Source organism: Halichoeres trimaculatus, unplaced genomic scaffold (assembly GCF_033239565.1).
Source record: "Halichoeres trimaculatus isolate MK-OKI-2021-1 unplaced genomic scaffold, fHalTri1.1 fHalTri1_scaffold_18, whole genome shotgun sequence".
NCBI lineage: Eukaryota > Metazoa > Chordata > Actinopteri > Labriformes > Labridae > Halichoeres > Halichoeres trimaculatus.
Window position 1 is genome coordinate 13872046 of NW_027437196.1, and position 19655 is coordinate 13891700.

The 19655-nt window shown below is 40.2% G+C and overlaps 2 protein-coding genes across 3 annotated transcripts; one reads left to right on the plus strand and one right to left on the minus strand.

Moving 5' to 3' along the window:
- Window positions 1–4574: 4574 nt before the first annotated feature.
- Window positions 4575–13493, minus strand: armc1 (armadillo repeat containing 1). Its single transcript, XM_074693866.1, has 7 exons — window positions 13218–13493; window positions 12358–12569; window positions 11743–11834; window positions 9928–10120; window positions 9284–9400; window positions 7319–7393; window positions 4575–6745 (listed from the first exon to the last, which is right to left on the minus strand). Exons 2-7 carry the CDS (start codon window positions 12517–12519, stop codon window positions 6554–6556), a joined length of 831 nt encoding a protein of 276 aa, XP_074549967.1. The 5' UTR covers window positions 12520–12569; window positions 13218–13493; the 3' UTR covers window positions 4575–6553.
- Window positions 13494–14608: 1115 nt separating this feature from the next.
- Window positions 14609–18652, plus strand: mtfr1 (mitochondrial fission regulator 1). 2 transcript variants are annotated; one of them, XM_074693451.1, is made up of 8 exons: window positions 14609–14678; window positions 15418–15528; window positions 16131–16229; window positions 16862–16995; window positions 17085–17317; window positions 17431–17686; window positions 17857–18034; window positions 18234–18652. In XM_074693451.1, the coding sequence occupies exons 2-8, from the start codon at window positions 15493–15495 to the stop codon at window positions 18279–18281; spliced, it is 984 nt and encodes a 327-aa protein (XP_074549552.1). In that variant the 5' UTR covers window positions 14609–14678; window positions 15418–15492; the 3' UTR covers window positions 18282–18652. The 2 variants fall into 2 exon arrangements, with proteins under 2 accessions (XP_074549552.1, XP_074549553.1); XM_074693452.1 differs by having other exon boundaries at window positions 17088–17317.
- The last annotated feature ends 1003 nt before the right edge of the window (window positions 18653–19655 follow it).

Below are 19655 nucleotides of genomic sequence, written 5' to 3' on the forward strand. Positions count from 1 at the left end.
AAATTTATGTTCAACATGACTGGCTTATAGTGTGAACTCTATGGGGTGGGAAAAAAAAAAAGAAAATCGATATATTGCGATTTTTTTGTTTGACAGTATCAAAATCGGGACTCTTTGTATATATATATATATATATATATATATATATATATATATAAATATATAAATATATGTTATTTTTATTTTATTTTTTCAGTTTCTTCATTTGAGTCTTATTTTAGAAACTGGATTGGGAAAAAGTGACAACTTTCCTCCAGCAGAGGGTAAAATGTTTTTGTCTCTGACTCACGTGATAGGCATTTTGTGGGAAAATATGGCTCCTGATATAGTCTGTAGACACTGTTATCATCATTTAACTTTTTCACATAGTCTGGAGTTAAAAAAAAGCAACCTAAAAATCTCAAAAATAGTAAATATCGAACAATCGCAATTTATACCGAATCTGCCCCCCAAAAATCGTAGTAGAATGAAATCGCGAGAATAGCATATCGTACCGACCCTAGAGAAGTCCATCCTTACAAATCAGAAAACCAAAGTAAAAATGTACCTTGACCCGTGAAATCATTCTATCATTCTCTTTTAAGATCAGTAAGAACAATCTAATAGTATCAGAAACAGTAATTTACTTACCACACCACTTAATGCACAAATTTCAACACCACATTTTGAGCAACAGTTACACAATTCACAACTCACACTCTGGAATAACATATTGAACACTAATTAAAGCGCAAAAAATCTTCTACTTATGTCTAGGTAACTGTCAATATAATGATTTATCAATCCGTAACAAGAAACTTTGAGTTGAAAGAAAACAAAACAAAAAAAATTAACTAATTTTAAACCATTCAGATCATTTAACCACAAGGGACAAGGTTTGGAGTGCAAGAACTGAAAATCTAAGCAAAGATTTATGTCATTATCTATTTATAAACTATCTTATTACATCTCATATGAGCCATATTTGCTATACAAGTCCGGAAAATGTTTAATTTCAAAATAAAATGATTAAAAATGATTTTAAAGAATGAAAAGATATGTTCATCAGGTAAGTTTAGTTTCTTGTATCAAGACATTGATCTTATTTCAGGAAACTTGACAACCAAACTTTTCTTATCCTATTGACAAGAAAACTTCTTTTTAAGATATGTCAGATGAATGTGGATCATATTAAGTCTAAAAGACATTTTTTTTAATAATAAGACATAACTTCTTGATTTTACTTGATTTTACTTTTTGTAGTGCATAAACAATAGTTAATTTAATAAAACGTGATTATGATTACAACCCCATAGTAACATCTTCATTTGAACAGCAGCTCTATCAGAATGCAGGACAAAGTGAATGACTACTAAAAGCACTTGTTAAAATTAGCTTTTCTATTTGTAAAACTGACATAACTTGTGAATTGGAAAGTGAGGAAACTAAATTGTTTTGATAAAAGCTGGCTTAGAGATTATTTGGACCTGATATCTACTGAGCAAAGCAGCATGAATTATTGTGGCTGCAGCGGGTCTTTAGAGCCTTCCTATGTCCGCTTTGAATTCAAATCATTGATGGAAATTATTTAAAGACAGATGTTGATGCCAATTACTGTGAGTTCATCATTAAAATAAAAGTAAAACTTATTTCCATAGCTTAGTTTTGCTTCATGCTATGACTTTATGTATTTAAACTTGATTTTTGTGCCTCCTCTGCCAGGGAGTATCTGTCATATCATCTGGCCTCATGTGCACACAGTTAGGTCCTCCGTGTTTCACAGAGCTTCACTGTCATCACCTTGAATTTAACTTTTGTTTAGCGTGTCGCATGTGATTGTCTATATCTTTCACTATTTTTTTGACCAGCTTGAACACCTGAAGTAACCTGAAGCTGCACACTAATAACTGCCTCTAATTTTACTAACAGTTGTTTGCTGTTTCTCCATATGCATTAAAAATGTTACTTTTTTCACATCATTCACTTGAAGTATTTACAAAAGGATGATTTTTAACATCGACACCCGTGCTGTCAGTACAGTCTCTAAAGGCCCTGAAGTATTGCTAAAGCAACATCTGGAAACCAGTGAGCATTGAGTAATGGTTAGTGGTGTGAATTGAGAGTACTGTTACAAATCAGAGTGGGTAATACATGCCTGCTAATCAAAGTTGGCTCTTGTTGAGGACTAGTGACCAAGCCGAAAACAATGAATAACTAGAAAAGTGCTCAGATTGTCTGCTACAATTTGGTGTTAGTTGCAGGTTTGTACGATCATTTGTTACCTGACAGTGTTGGAAATTATGATGACCCAGCACATTTTTCATATTACGGATCTTAGCATCCAGAATATTGCCAGGATCTGAATCGTACTTTAATAACAGTAAGAAATTATGGTGACCTTGTCTTGTATTGTTTTGCACAACAATCCAACCTATTACCGTGGAGTTATGTACACATATGGTGAAAACGGCCCTATCTCACAATGATAAAGAATCCTTAAAAAAAAAATTCTAGATCCAGATGGTGATCCAGATCACCTCCAAAATTTAATCACTTCTTCCTTATCCCATTTTGAACATTTCCTGAAAATCTTATCAAGATCCGTTTGTTCCTTTTTAAGTTATGTTGTTCACAGACAAACAGACAAATCCTCCCAAAAACATAACCTCTTTAGCAGAGGTAACTAAGCTATTCATAAAAAGTGACTTTATGAAAGAGTTGTTTCACCATGAACAAATGTTGGTTTGCTCCTGAGGGAATTGGCTCCGAGCATATAAAAGCCATGTTCCTCTTACATATAAAGGAATAAGGATGTATTGTGTCCCATTGTCTGAGTGTGATGTGTGGACTGTGTAACTTAATCCTGTGTGTCTTACCCAGCTCCCTGCAGAGCGCGTATTACGTGAGCAAATTGGATGCTCAAACAGTCAGCCCGTGACCTTCCCTCATCCCGGATGTTGACCCCCGTATAAAGAGAGACATTACATCTCGTTACACAACAACACGGCAGCGCCGCTCCGCTGCAGATAAAGAAAAATGTCTCAATTAAATGTGCACCGGAGTCCCCCCTGCGCAAGAGTTATCACCGCCCCCGGTGCGCTGATCGCTACACTCACACATCCTCAAAAGTTATTTGACATAAATTGCCGGAGTCACATCATTTCCTGCCACACCGTGAGCGGGATTTACGGCTGATCCCATTGACTGGGAGCTGAACCTCCAATAAAATCCCTCAAGAGAGCGCGAGGCCGCGAGACGCCCCTATCAGCCCCTCCCTCCCTCCTGCACCCAGATTAACCATGCAAATACACACAGGTGGGAGGATGATACCGACTGCACATTTATGCACGTGTGCTGATAGAGCCTGCAGAGAACAGGACAGCCTGATTGTGTTTTATCTGATGGAGAGGTGGAAATGGAATGAGGAGGCGTCTCATCCCAACAAGTCAAGGAGTGAAAGTGGTATTTCTGGGGCTTTTCATCTCGAAATGAGCCTCTGTTATTTTCTACGGAGGAACTCTGCAAAGAGGACAAATATTATTACAAGTCAGGATATGAAGCCTTTTAAATGATAGACTAAATCTGAAGATGCATGCTCAGGCATTCTTGAGACAGGTGTGTTATAACAGCTTAAACCTACATCACGGCTGCACAGGTCGACAAGTCTAATGTGACCAGATGGAAATCTTTTTTTAGCATGTCTCTTGATTGCATCAGAAATCCCAGGTCATCTCATTACAGACAAGTGTTTACATCAGATTATACTCTGGACCCCACACTTCATAACTCTCATTCCTTGTCAGGCTTACTGTCTCTCTCTAGTGGTGGTGAGTGAGAAGTCTAAGCTGCTCGAGTTTGAGGCCTTGTAGGCCCCTTTCATGCTGCAAACACAGTTGTTTTTTTTAAACATGCAACAAGGGAGAGGGTGTTTGAAGTTGAACCAGATTACAGCTAAACTGACCTTTAGGTGGGAACATGTTAGAAAGAAGATGGTATGGAGGTATGTGGTTATTTAACTGCTGAAAACAGAACACACAGCTGCATGACTCAACAGCTGCACCAAAGAAGCTACCCTTTGAGATGTTAGCATATACATATTACATCCATTTAAATAAAGAGGTTAATTTTTTGTGGGACTGTAGTTTCCTGGATAAAACTGCTGTAAAAAAGCTCCACTGGAAGATCTTTTTATGTAACACAAACAAGAGATTACAATTTGTGTCTAAAATGTAATTATACATGCTCTTTAGTCCCCTTCCACCCAGATGATATTACAGCAGGTCAGTGAAGGCCTCCCCTCTAGCTTGGCACAGCGTTTCATTGCAGCAGCAGCAGCAGCAGCATCAGTGGCTTCAGGGCCTCCAGCTGGGACTGGCTGCTGCCTCTGCCTGTCTGCCTACCAGCAACAAGGCTGGGGGGAGGTGGTGGTCAAACCACGGGGCCACCCTGGGGCTCCTCACTTAGGCACAGAAACAGAAGACTGAATTTCTCCCTTTGTTAGCTGAGAACGTTTGAGGCTTTCGGCAAATTGATTTGACAAAGAAATGTCAGGATCACTGGTGATACTCTCCACAATGAAAATAAAAAGCACGACACACATTTAGATTTTCTGTTTATCATAATTTGCATTAACAGTGTACTGGAATCTACAGTTCTATGATTACATTATATTACATTTGAAGGCAGACGCATGAAGTCTGTACACATGAAAGTTACATTTTTGAGGGCTTAGTTTGTTGTTTTGTGTCAACCTTACAGCGCGGTTAATGAACAGTTAAGATCATTTTACACTTTGATCAGCACATCATGACAACTCTAAGAAACAATGTTCAAGTATTTCCTGGCATTATGAGCTGAGGCGCCAAATAAAAAATGAAATGACAGGATGCAACTCAGAGATCCTTTCATGCAAAGATGGAAATAATAATACTGATGATGAAGAGGTTCACTTTAAACCAAAACAATGTTCCAAACCAGTACATTTAAAGGCTGATCTGTTATCACTACATTTAACGCAAAGAATATATTATTGCTTTTAAAGAGAACGTCCACTCTCCATTCAGGTTATTCAGGTCACTCCTTGATCTGTTTGACCTCAACCCACAGTGACGTCTGCGTACCAACTGAACAATAAAAGTCGCCTGGTCAGCACGGTATGTAATAATTATTGATGACACTCACAGAAGTCAGAGTAGATCATAATTAAACCTGGTGTGAGTCAGGGGGTTCATAGGGAAAAAGAAGAAAAAGAAGAAAACACACTGAGGGTGTTAGCATTGGCTGCTACAACCTCGAGAAAAAAGCAAACCAGGACGACAAAAGAAAAAAAAAAGGTCCTTCACATGTAAGGTTGGAGATTTTGGAGCAATCAGGCACCATTTACAAAATTTACATCACCCAAACTTTTGTTCCAGTATGCACAACTTAAATAAATGTACTAGTGAGTCCCAGTATGTGTGTATTTGTTTGTGCACCGACATGATTTTCGCTGTAAGGACACTGCTGGCTAAAATGAAATCTGCGCTGCACAGATGGAGCTACAATACTGTAAAAATGTCATAGGAAGCCCAGGTAGCAAAATAGACAGCTATTGAGTTTGTCTTCACCATGCAGATCAAAGATTTGACTAAAACTACAGGAGAACAGGATGCTAATAATGTGAGATAGAAAGCTGGAAGCAGAGGTAGCCTAAAGTCTGTGCAAATAACTGAAAGAGCTGTCAGTCAGTTCTGATGAGTTCCTCTTTCAAGAAGTAACAAACAGTCGGATGCATGTGAGACAGTGGCTGACTGAGCTGCAGCCTCCTGCTGGTGTCTACGTTTACAAGTTCTACTGAAGTGAAGTCTGTTACTGGCTAAAGCTGGCTGCTGCTGCTGCTAAGGAAGCACAAATGCTCTCCGACATGCTCTGAGTTCTTCACTCTGTTAATTGAGTAATGAAAAATCAATATTAAAGTAAAAGTCAAAAAAAGGCACAAACAAAAATCAGGTTCCAGGCATGAGGCGAGATTGGCACAAAGAGTCATAGCAAGCTGATAAAACTGAAAAAAGAGGGTAAAATGATTTCCTTTGGACATTAAAGAAAAACAAATGTAGTAAAAGTAAAGTTGAAGAGGAAGAGAAGGAAAAGACATCATGAAATCATGCAACAGAAATAAAGGAACTCCCTGTTTTCGTGTACTCAAAATCAGCCGCAGAAAAATTAAATATGCCTGCCACATGTCGGCGATACACATTTCCAGGATGTTATTTGGCTTTGGCTGATGCAAAGTCCTCTGGCTATGTCTTGTGAGAAACATATGCAGCGATAATATAGTTGTGCGCATACAGCCAGTGGTGGGATTTGTAGCTTGATATATACAGAAGTTTTAAGTTATTGCAGGTTCCACTTGGCAGTCCAGCACTTGTTGCACGAAGCCGGAGCTCTGTGTGCTCTGCAGAGGGGAATCTAGACTAATGTGAGGCTATGAGGCAGGGCTTAGTCCGCGTCAGGGCTGAGAGAGGCTAAGGCTGCAGCTGGATGGTACCTTAGAGAGAACCAGGGAGCGAGGAGAGGAACACAGTGGTGGAAGTGGTCACCAGTAAAAGGAGCGCGTCAGGAAGTTGGCGGCCGTGCTGAGCCAGCCCATGCCGTCGGTGATGGAGCCGACGCGTGTCACTGCTTTGTCCTGCTCCTGGGACGGGCTTTCCTCCTCAGGCAGGTAGTCTGGGATGTCTAAGTTCTCCTCTACCGGCACGGCAGAGCCCTCCTGGAATGGAACAATCAGCTGCACAAAGAGAGAAGAAAAAATGATGAGTTCAAAAAGTAATTTAAGTTATAATAATAAAATCATTTTATGTCCTTAAAATCAGAAATTTCCTCAGAGCCAAGAAACCGTGAGCTGGAATCAAGTAACAAGACTGAGCCAGGTCTGACCCCTGCTGGCTACATTATGTATGGCAACAAATAAATCTTTGCAGCTACCTTCAAATATTCAAGAAACAATTTAATTCAGAACCATCTCCTCTGCAGATTAGAAACCAAACATGAAGCAGATTAGACCTCTCTGATAAATTTGGTTAAAGCCCCAAATCAAGTGCACACTCTCCTAAATGGTGCAACTGGGACGTTGATGTGTTTGGCAAAAAGCAACTAGCCCACAGGCTGAGGCAGACATGTGACTAGCTAATCATGTCAGTGTGAATAAGTCTCAGCCACAGGCAAGGGCGGCTCCACTCCCCGTGCAGGGAGACACGCCACATACAGTGAGCATACTAATCTCCTCAGTGATCTCTGAGATTAGAGTAAATTACTGTAAACCAAACAGATTTTTTCTTTTTCTCATAAAAACTAGTCTTACCTCGCCTCCATCCTCTGTCTTCACCACCTGCTGAGCCGTCATTACTTTGGTGGAGTTGATGGCTGTGCCCAACGCCTGCAGGGAGAGGGAACACTTTTGTTCGAATGTATGGAGAGGATGCTCCTTGTGAGGATTTATAATAAATATAAGATTTTGAGTGACATCATTGTTCATCAGCCGATATAAATGTTAGTTTGTGCATCTGATAGAAAAAAAACATTTTAGTTATGACATCCATTATTCCTTGTGCCTCTAATGCTTAAATTTTCTTAAACAGCAGCATCCACGAAATGGAAAAATTCCCCAACATGATGAAAAATATAACTGCTTTAACTGTTTTGAGTTTTGAGACATTTGGAGGAAAAATCTTAATAACCAGTAAAAAAAGACAGTTACTGAGGACATCTTTAGCAGTATGCAAAATATAAAGTGCAATAACCAAAGCCAGTCGTGTCAAATTAACAAAGCATCTACATTATCAACTGACCAACAAAAAGATCTCTATGAAATACCCTCGTGATAATCTGATGTCCTGACACCAGATAACATGTTCTAACCAGGCAAAGTAAGCATTTTCTGACTGAACAGTAGGACCAGAACGATATGCTATTCTCCCGATTCATTTCTTTTACGACCTCTAGGGTGGCGATTTGATTTAAATAGCAATTCCTTGATAGTTCCAATTTTTGTGATTTTCAGTTTTCTTTTTTTAACATCAGATCATTTAGAAAAGTTGAACGATGATGTTGTCTACAGACCATATCAGGAGCCATATTTCTCAAAAAAATGCACATCGCATATGGGTCAGTTTTTCAGATTTATTCTGAAGAACTGAAATCTCAATTTTTGTCCAACCCTGCTCATAAACAAAGTCTAAAATGAAGGATTTACATTTAAGAAAAAAAAAAGATTTTTGAAGCAAAAATCCCGGCTTAAAATCTTCAAACAAAAAATCCTCATAGTACGACAGATTAGATTGTTTTTTTTCTCCTTCTGGAAAAATGTTTGATTCCATATCTAAAATCTTTACTTCTAAAACCCCTGATGGAAAAATAGCAACTTTGACATCTGGATATCAGATTAATAAATAATTGCCATCTTTCAGTGCACTACATAAAGGCAATATAGCATCATAAAATGTTTTTTAATTGTTTATAAGCAAAAAATGGTATTCCATTAGGGTTTAGCCTTTTTCTTGGATTACAGGCTAGGAAGGGGAAAAAATGACATTTTTTGTTGTTTCAAAAAATGAAAATGTAAATCTCCACAAGCTGAGCATCCAACTTTGACAAAACACTATGAAAAGTCAAAACTGAAAAATATTTAGTTAACAGGCTTAACAGTGTGGCACTTCAGCTATTTCAATTTATATTGGGAACTGTTTATCATTTTTCTAGAGTGAAATTTATTGTTTTTTTATTTTAAATGCTGCTACATTGTGTGCATTACTAACATGTCATATGTACCCATTAATCATTTGTGGGTATTACATCTAAAATAAATAGATGAGCAGTAAAACTGGGCTTCTGGAAGTGAGTGTCACAGACAGGACCTTTAAAGCACAAGTTACTCAAAAATCAGAACTAAAGATTCTTAAATACATGTAGCACTGCCAGTGCTTGTTATTAAGAACTAAAGACCAGCACACAGTAAAGGAGCATATCATTTAACTCTTCATAAAGCGATGAGTAAATCTTGACATTGTAAAAAAGGATTTTCTTTTTCTTTCTTGGCTGAATGTCATGGGTAACCAGGGTAACACATTAAACCATGACCATGCTTCTCCAGGTTCCTCACTGTCAGCACTGTCCGCCTACATTTATGAAAATATTTTTAATGTATTTAAATGATGAAAAACTCTGATGCCAACAAACGAGACTGCGATGATATGTTATTTTTTTTAAATCCCCAGTATCATGTATCCCTAAGTTCCTGCATGATTCTTGCCTTGGGGCAGACACTTACGTCAGCTTTAAGGTCAGAGCGGACCCTGACAACACATCTCTTCACAGCCATCTGGAAGGTGAAGCTGATGACCCCCCGAATCTTCAGCAACGCCTCCTCACAAAGACCCCTCCGAGCCTGACATTGGAAGGGAAACAGATGAGAAGTAAGCGGAAGGCCAATGTGCCACGTACATGACTCAGAGGTGTACAGCACTGCAGTAAACCGGAAGATTTAATCACGCAGAATACGTCCTGATGTAGTAAAGACAAATGTGAGAGAAAGCATCTTGTGAAATATTTCTGTGCATGTAAAACATCCTTTTGAGAAATGCAAGTGGTGTGGCTACGCCTCCCAGCTGCCACAGCGTTGTGTGTTTCTGCTGCAGAGATAGCGCTGCAGCCCACCAGAGGCCGTCTGTCTGCTGTAATATAATCTGGCTAGGTGAGAGCTTCCTGCAGAGCAGCGTTCAGGTTCAATCTCAGCATCCTGCTGTTCAATGGCTGACATTTATAACCCGACTCCTCCGTCCCCCCATCCTGTGCTGGATAGACACTGCTAAGTTACCCTGACACCGCTGTCATGAAAACAACAGCAAAGGCAAAAACCCCAAAAGAAATGAGCAGACGTTCGCCGTGTCCTGAATGTGCTCTGTGGACACTTACAGGGTCGTCCAGTCCGTCGATGTGGAGCACCACAGTTTTGGCCCTCTTGTTGCTGGAGCCCAGGAAGAAGTGGGCTTTACGCCGACAGGAGGCTGCTGCAGCCTCAGCCTGCTCGGCTTCTTCTTGACCAGCTGACTGCAAGATCTCGTAGATCTCAGAGGCCAGCAGTTTGGTCTCCCCAGGTGATGTGCTCCTTTGTGAAAGAGAGCGTAAAACAATGAGATGATGAGGAGGAGAGTTTCAACAGGGAATAACTTGTGAAGAGGCTGATGATGTAAAAGTCATGATGCTGATGTGTTGGACTTTAATGCAAATTAGCAACAGTTGTAACAACGTGCAGTTATTTATAGTTATTATTTATGCCTAGAACAGGTGGTTTAAATCTTGTGCACTTGAAAACAGCAAAACAACTGTGCTATCTTTGTTTTCTTTGTAAATAACTGTCCCAAGATGGACCAATCATTTGGGGAAAGATGTGCAAAAAAAAATATCTTTGTGCCACAAATATCAAGCGTGACAAAAGACAAGGCTGCAATTTTTCACACCTCATTCATTACATGCTTGTTGAGCCAAGTCTGCACTTCAGTCATGCTTTTTATGCCCTTTAAGGGAAAAAAAAAAACAAAGCTGAGTGGAATATTTTAGTGGGCAGCTGGTTTGCAGGAGAAATCCATGTAAGGTCAGCTACAGCTGCAGATATTTTGTGAGGGATCCTGAGATTTACCAGCAGGCAACACTGGCCTTGTCTGTCACTAAGCCATCATTTGGTCTATTGTAACCACATAAGACATCAGCTGTCTGGAATGAGTGCCCTCTGGGATCTTGGGGCGTCCAGATTCTATGGAAGCATGTCAGCCTTTCAGCGAGACTAACACTCTCCATAAGCGATGTATCACTTGCGTGTATTAACAAGAAGCTACAGCTTCTTAAGCTTTAGACCTTCATGCATTGAAGGAATGAAAGTGGTATTCACACCTGTTTGGTGCGACAATGCTCCGCGCTCCCCTCTCAACAGTGTGTTCCCACTTTGTGCGGGTATGATCGACCTCTAGCCAAAGTCAGAGCCTGGAAGGCTGCTGCTTGTAGCTGCGAGGCTCATCTTCATGCCTTTCATGAGAAGCTTAAGTGACTAGCCAACTACAGGGCAAGGGGAGCTGTGCCACAAGCTACAGCCACTACTTGAACAAAGGTCTGTTCCTGTCAGGGTGCTAATGATGAGGAGCAGCTTAACAAAACTACAACACACCCTGTGGTAAGAGGTGCTATCTGGAGCAGAACACCTCCTCAAACCAGACCCGTCTATGACCCTGAATGGATGACCATGGTGTGCTCATTATGCATTAGTGAAGAAAAAGAGTTTAGAGTGTGAAAAATGCTCTTGAAAAAGTCAAAACTACACTGAGAAGATACCGTGAGTGTAAAAAAAAAAACCTGCTTACTCCTCTGCTAAAGAAGGGCAAATATGAGCTCACATCAGTAAAAAATGTGCAAGTTGACTCATCAAGAAATTGTGGAGAGGTGGCAAGGTGAATTAAAATCTGTGATATGCAGAAACAGCAGTTTTAACCGTTTCCCACCCTACTCTAACTCAACTTTAATCACAGTCATCCTGACAGGCCGGATAAAGGGCATCACCCTGACAGGAAAATCTGCAGACTGGCACACATTATCCACGCAAAACAAAAGAAATCCCAGGTTAAGGTTTTCTGTTAAGAAAGTGCACAGTGAGCATGTGTGACTGTGTGTGTGTGACTGTGTGTATGTGTGTGTGGGAGGGGGGGTTTAGAGAGAGATGTTGTAATGACAGGGACTTGCTTCTGCATGACGTTCTGCAAACTCAGCATCATGCCCAGCTCGCCCTTCATCTTCTCCCTGTTGGCTCGACATTCTGCCAGGTAGCGCACAGCCTGCAAGGACAAGAGCAGCCGTTATCCATCCAAAGTCTGACGGATGGACTATTTCTGATGCATAAAGGAGAAAGCCTTTAAAAAATGAATGAGCGTGTGAAATGATGAAATATTACATAACCTACATGAATACACACACAAAAAGTGCTCGTTTACACTTCACTGGTTACAGTCATCTGTTACATAAGGCCACTTATATATGGACTTACAGTAGAAGTCACAAACTGTAGATAAGAGTTTCTGTAAGTAAGAGGTATTGATGTATCCTTTGTCTTTTCAAGGAAAATACAGACAGCAGATGTCACAGTTGTGCAGTGTTTTGAAACATGTTGCTGCTTAAATGCCACCACATGTCACCTTTGACAGTGGGCTGAGGTCCAGCAGAGGGAGGAATGGCCTTTAGTTATCTCTGCTGGAGAGCGGGGCGGAGGGGGGGAACCAGTCAGGCTGTTCAAAAAGACTATTTGACCTAGAGATGCAGTAAACTGTCAACAACAAGTGTCAACAACCAACTGCGACTTACCAATAGGGCAGAGTAGACTACTTGTGGGTTGGGGTGGTCTAGGAACAGGATAAGACCTGGAAGACAGCCTTGGTCTTCAACTATGGCTCTTCGATTGAGGGGGTCTGCAGCAAGATCTCGCAGCTGGTTCACCACGGTCAGTGCATCCATCTCCGCACTCATGGTGCCTCTTGTCTTGGTGTCACACTCATCAAACCAACCTCTTCTCTTTACTGAGGGGGAAAAAAATCAACCAGGTAAGTTAGTGCTGTACAAACACTGTAGGATGTCTTAGGTATATATGAACACCAAAGGAGTCAAACATGAACCTAATATTAAAAATTTCAGGGTTGGCCTTAGAAATATAACTTTTTTTCTGGTCACTCATTTACATTTTTTATTTATTTATTCATTTATTTTCAAATTTGGTACAAAAAAAGTGTGACAGTGTAACATTGTAGCTTGAAGTATCCCGACAGCTGCCGACTACAAACTTTTACAACTGTCCCATTTCCCAAGACCACGTTGCTGTGATTTGCTCCATTTTCTACGCAAATACATAAGTACCCTCAAGATGTGAAGCAAAATATCTGACTGATAGGTGAATGTTTTCAAGCTAAGTTTCCAAATAATAACGGTTATACAGAGGTTATCATTATATTAGCCTAGCATGTATGCTTTTGGCAATTCTGAAGGGATATGGTTTTGTTTAAAGAGCGTCATGCTGCTAACACTACAGCTTCATAGTCGTGTGCTAAAATACTAATATTGAAAGACACTTTCCACGACCCCCAACCTCACCTTAAATCACGCCCTGTGGACAAGAGGCGAACTGGCAGCTAAGCTAGGTCGGCTAACGTGCCCTGACAATGATAGCATACCTTCTTTTCAGTTTTCAGTAAAACCATCAGACAACCTCGGAGGACTTCAGCTGTGGATGAAAAATGAAGTAAAAACAGCAGAGTTCCGGAGGCACATTAAACCAAATGTAACTACACAGTTTCACAAACGCTAGGCCTGCGCCTCTTTCTTTACTTTGCTTCCTTAGCTAGCTGCTTGTGAAAAGTGTTTGGGTTCTCTAGCACGTCAAAGGGTGCAGCTGCTTTGTTATCTAGCACATCCCGTTTTCCATAAGATCCCTGCAGCTCGGCTGGATATGACTGCGCCGGCATACGTGGGCTATTACAACAAACGTACACAGGCTTTCTGTCAATATGACTGGACCATAATGTATAAATGACTGACGAGTAACCAAATCAGAAGAAAGCTTTCTTTGCAAGCTCAAATAAAATTGGTAGAGATGTCTGTCAATCAAAAGTAATAACCAATGGTAGCGTTATGTGATCACAACCTATCTACAGTAATCTATGTAATCCGATTGGTTCAAAAGTATTCCATGAATCCTCCCACCCGAGTCACCTCGTAAGTATACAGGTGAGAATTTAGGTTATTTTAAGAGAGTCGGTTCTTTCGGCTCCCGAGTGGCTACTCCGGATTTCTTTAAGTTTCATTACCAGAAATAATGTAAAATTATGTGCACTATGAATAAATAATGAAAAAAAAGAATTATAAAAAATGTTTACTATGTATATACTTAAGATACAAAAGACTTGTCTCAATTAGACAAAAGGTCCAGTGCTTGATTGTAGTACTTGATCCTGAGTCTTCCCTGTATCATCTGTCCTGTCTGGAGATAATTCCCCCTGAGGGAATACATGTTGCTACATTTCACAATAAAATTAATTTGCAAAATTTAATAAATAAATGGATGTCATTGCACTCGGCTTAATATGGGGTCACAACAAAAACCTCCTCCCCCTGGTGACTGGCTGCAGGATAGGTCACAAACTCTGTCTCCCCAGTAATTACAGGTGAGCTGTGGTCAAACTTCAAAGAATATATACACCTTGTAGAAATATTTTTTCACATGAGTAACCTATATATGTTACCTGGCTTCACTCAGATTCTTTCAGAGTCCCACATAGTCTCTACTGTACAGACCCTGGCTGCACAATGGCAGCTCCTGTTAGAGGGGTCTTATGGCTTCAATCGTAGAATGGTAAAAGGCGCAGCCAAGCTGTCAATTCTATATATAATCAATTCTATACAGTCTGTGGTGTGGACACATGGGCACTACCACACATCTTGACCAATTTAGTGCGGCTTTACCACATAAAAAATAGGAGAAAGAACAAATTAGCTCTTAGAGCCGGCTCTCGTCGTTCACTTCAAAGAACCGGCTCTGAGAGCCGGATCGTTCGTGAGTAACACATCCCTACAAGTCACCTCTTCAGTGGATCCCTTCGGTTGACAAGTTGGAAAATTTTAAGGAGTAAGCTTCGGTAAGTTTTCAGACACGACCGATCTCCAAACACAGTTGAAACGGTTTATATGTCGTTGGTTATCATAGTTAAAGAGTAACTAAAGTTGTCCGCCATTTTAAATATCTTTATAAACCTGTTTTCTCTCGTTAGAGTTGTCAGCACTTAGCTTAGCCTGTTACCGCTCTTAGCATCCGTTAGCTCTTGTACATGTGTGACCAAGTTTAGTAAGTTTAGATAAGCTTAGGCGACAAATAAGTCACAAAATCTGCGAAATGTGTAACAAAGCTGAGATTCGGTCACACTCACATATGTGTTTTGCGGTACTGTGTACGTGATGAACTCTGAAAAACAACAGAAGGGTCAAGGACTAGCTGGAGAGAGTTCCCCATCATTATCGTGCTTCATTAGCTTAGATTTGTAGGAAATGTAGCTCATTGGAAAAAGTTCTGTCTTAGTCACAAAATGGTAGCCAATCCACGCTACTAAAGTCACAAACTGAATAAAGCACGAAATAAGGCTAATTAGTCCGACAGTTAACCAACAGTGCTTACTTTACAAGTCGAGCTTCGTCTCTGGCTGCTTTGTTTTCATTTTGCATTTTTAGCTGCTCTGTCCTCCACTGACCAAGCTGGAGTGTTTATTGGCTTTATTTCTACACACTGTTAGCATATGGACCGTTTACAAATGTGCAAAATCCGAAATATATGTATTGTATTGTGTCGTATGCACCCTAACTTCTTACTCTTGTTTCTTCTAGATGTACTGTTTCTGATGATGCCCTTGGTTGTCTGGGCAAGTGTTTATCTGCCCAACTAAAAACACGTCAACAGAAATGAGTAGAGACCATGCACCCATAGAAATGGACCTGGTAGGTAGCAGTGAGGATGATATCTGAGTCAATTTGTGTCTGCTGGATGCATCTCTAACATGAAAACATATTCACAGTATCTGCTTATAATGGCCTTTTTTGTCAAAATAAACACAAAGTTAAAGCCTGATTTGATTGCAATGAATAAGAAAAAAGGCGGGCAAGCAATACTTCTTTGATCATCATAACAATTGACTTAATGGATGGAAGTCTAGGTGTAACGTTTGTGCTTAATAAAGTCAGAGTTACTGAGGTTGGAGAAGCCAACATATTAGCTTTTAAAGGAGAACTCTGGATTGTTTTCGACTCAGGAAAAAATGTCAGTGCAGAGAACAGTAGATAGATATAGAAAGTGGGTTAAAGCTGCTATGCACTTAGTTTTTCTTGCACTGCTCATAATCACAGTATTGCACAATAATCACACTCTGCATATTTTCCTCATATCATGACTGCCTACTCTTATCTTAAGGCCTGTTGTCTTGAGTAAACAGTCTGAGAAACACTTCTTGTGGACATTTTTTAAAGCATAATCAACATATTTTGACATGAGCCTATTCTTACAGTTGTTGTGTGTTTCAAATAGATTATATTTTGTATTTCAGGCTTTTGGATCAGCTAAGCCCTATGGGTCCTCAAGAAGTTTAGTAAGAAGAATAGCTACTAATCTTCCTCTGAAACCCTGCCCCAGGGTTCATTTTCAGGTGAGTGACCATCATCCTGTAATCTTACATTTCTTGACTTGTTAAGTATCGCACCTTCTGCACTCTTTATTGTTCCAGTCACAGCTGCATGAGAAGAAATCATGCACCCTCTACAAATGTGTGTTTACCTTTTGCTTTTCTGACTGTTTTCATTTGAGAACCATAAACACAGGTGATGCAACCAGCATGACAAAGCTATTCTGCACTGACTGTGTTTCAGTAGTTGGTGAACCGATAGCACATCGACCTCTCACAGTTTTCAATTCAGATGCATGTGATTCTGTAAACTAGATAGCTTGTCTTTGCTTTTCTGCCTTCTTCAACTCTGTGCTCTCTCTTTTCTTCTTTTCTTCCTCCTCCAGCTGCCCTCCGTAGCTTTGAGGAATGCAGTTTGTCTGCTTTAGGTCAGTTTGTTCAGCAACCTCTGGCAACCTGCTGATTAAAGACCTGCTTAGCTGCATAAACCTTTTATTGACTCTTTTCACTGTTAAACCTTCTCTGTTTTTTCTCTCTTAGTTTATACAATTTTTTCACACAAATGTTAAGCAGCAGTTTTATTATTTGTCCTGTTGTATGCTCTCCTCTGGTGCGTTTTCTGAGTTTTTATGTTGACTTGTCTGTTTTTCTGGCAGCTCTACCCATATAATGAGGATCCTGGCCTCTTTATTGGTACCAGAAAGCAGCCTGGTTTGGTGGCCTCTCTGGCTGATGTTGCCTTGATTGACAGGGATGAGGAGGGAACTGAAGACTTCTTTGGCAGACCCAGGTGAGAGCAGGCTAGCTTTCTGTGGGCTTACATTTCTGAAGGACATTAGCAGAGTCCTGTGTAAAAATTTGCCTATCTATTTTATGAAGCAGATCAGGGAATCCACCAGGACTCCTGTTTAGAGCCCGCCAGCCTCAGCCCCCGACATTAGCCCGCAGGAGGTCACTACCAAGCCTTCATCAGGGCCTGCCTGATCCCCAGGGGCCAACAGTCGCCAACGATGAAGCCATTCAGAAGATCAGTGCTCTGGAGACAGAGCTTGCCAAGCTCAGAGCTCAGATAGCACAAATTGTGCTGGCACAGGAAAAGATTGTACAGCCAGGTATTTTTTTTTTTTTAATTTTTTTTGCTTTCTATGCAGTAACACTGCTCTTCCTCTAGATGGCAGCAGAGGCTCACACATCTTCAACATTTCTCTCTTTTGTTTTGCCTCAGCTGTTTCCACAGGGATACCTCCACCTCCCCCTCCACCCTCTGGCACCCTGCCTCCCCCACCTCCACCACCACCACCACCTCCTCCTCTTCCACCCCCAGGTCTCCAGCGGACATTTTCTGCCATTGACTTGATAAAGGAGCGCAGAGGGAAGAAGTTAGAGGGCCAGACAGAGTTGGAACCAAGGCCAGCAGAGATCCCCAACATGTTGGAAGTCCTCAAAGACATGAAAAAAGTCAAGCTGAGATCGGTCAAAAGGTAAAAATAGCACAACTAGATGCATCAAAGTTGGCATCAGGTGTTTTGATGTCACTCTTCTTTTAGTACCCTAAAAGCAACTAATGTCAGACTCATTTTTGTTGAATCTATTAAAAAATGACTGTGCACCCTACAGATGAGCTAATATAGATATTTAATTGTTGCCATAGCCGCTCTGTGGAAGATGAGACCAAATTGAAGTCCGAGCCGGCAGATGCTGCAGCGCTCATCGCAGAAGCCCTTAAACGCAAATTTGCCCACCGCTATCGTCATGACAGTGAGAGGGAAGACATAGAAGAATACAAACTTCCTGTTCCGGACGTGAAACCAAAAACCCCGACACCTTTGGTAAGAAACATTAAAGTGTCCAGCTGTTTTTTATGAGGAACAAACTGCAAAACCAGCCCTCAAAGTATGTTATTGAAGTTGTATCCTAACACTTACTTTTGCACTGATTGAATCAAATGTTCATGTTGTAAAAGATGCTCTCTCTCAGGGGTTTGTTGTACTGTTACGATCACTGTTTTGTGTCTCCTTGTTTTCACAGTTTGGCCAGCACATGTTGAGACAAACTGGAAAAAAGAAGCTGCTCTGATTCCCAGATGTACTGTGGACACTTTGAAGTGCCTTATCTACCTTTTTAACACAAACTGTTTCGAGTGGAAGGAGAAGGGATTCTGCCTCAGCTTCATAGTGTCTTATGGTGTTGCATTCAAAGACCATCCGATTTTGCACTTTCATAACATTTTATTCCTTGATTTTTTTTCTGTTTTTTTGTTTTGAATGTTTATTTGTGAGTGTGTAAAAGTCAAAGGTTTGATTCATCACAGGTGTAACTTTGAGAGTCTGTTTTAAAGCAACACTACACAAAGGTTGGATGTTGGTTATCATTGAAGAGCTTTCATTTCTTCAAGCACAGGAGGACTGGAGCACTTTCTTACTTGTGAATTAGTGTGCTGTATTTTTTATTTTAAATATATATATTTGTGCAGACCTAAAGGCTAATTTATGATCGGGATGCTTCTATTTATGTTGTGGTTTAAGTAGATACTTATGACTTTAACACAGGTTATGATTATGTAGAGTTATGTTTGTAACTACAGTTAGGTTTTAACCTCTCTTGTCCGGTTTCCGTTCAGATTGTGCCAGTCTTGCCAGGCTTTGATACTGGTTCAGATATTTTCAACTTGGCTTTATTTGAAATCTTTTTTCCGTCTTGAGTTTTGTGTTCAAGAGCCAAAGACATTCCAGTAACTGTGCGATATTTTGCCTTAAACTGCCAAAAAGTTCCAAGTTTTTTTTATTTTTATTATTATTATTTCAGATGTTCTTTTAACAGCAATAAAACGAATCGTGTGTGTTCAGCAAAGTATGGTTGGCACAATCAAATGTTGACTTTTCAGCATCTTTTGATGACGTTTGGCTTTTGTCACAACACAACTCTCCCATAACGTTTGCAGATAATCATCACAGAAGATAAACTTCTTTGTTGGAGTGAAGTCTGCAGTGAGAACGTATTTCAGTCGTAGCTCATACTCCACCTCCTTCTGTCAGTATCTGTAAGCTTTACATGAGGCCTTTCTGCCAGTGATCACGTTTTTATTTTTATTATACCTCGGTTTAATTTAATGTCTCAGTACATCGACTCTTTGAAAGGAAAGGAGTCGATATGTGTCAGTATTTTGTTCAAAGTGACTGATAGAACGACGCCTCAGACTCTGCCCACTATACAAGCATAGTTGCTGCTTTAAGAGAACTCTAGTGTTACAAGATAAAAACAAGGGAAGGTGCACAAGGTGTGTCTATAGTTATTAAGCGATTTAAGTTAACTGTTCAAAGTTGTCTTCCATAAAACTTTATCTTGTTTTGTCAAATCTCAATAAAAGTTTATGGTATGTCCTGACTTGAACTTTTTTTTTATCAGTTTGTGATACACTCAGGAGTTTTTCACTTACAGCATGCATAACCT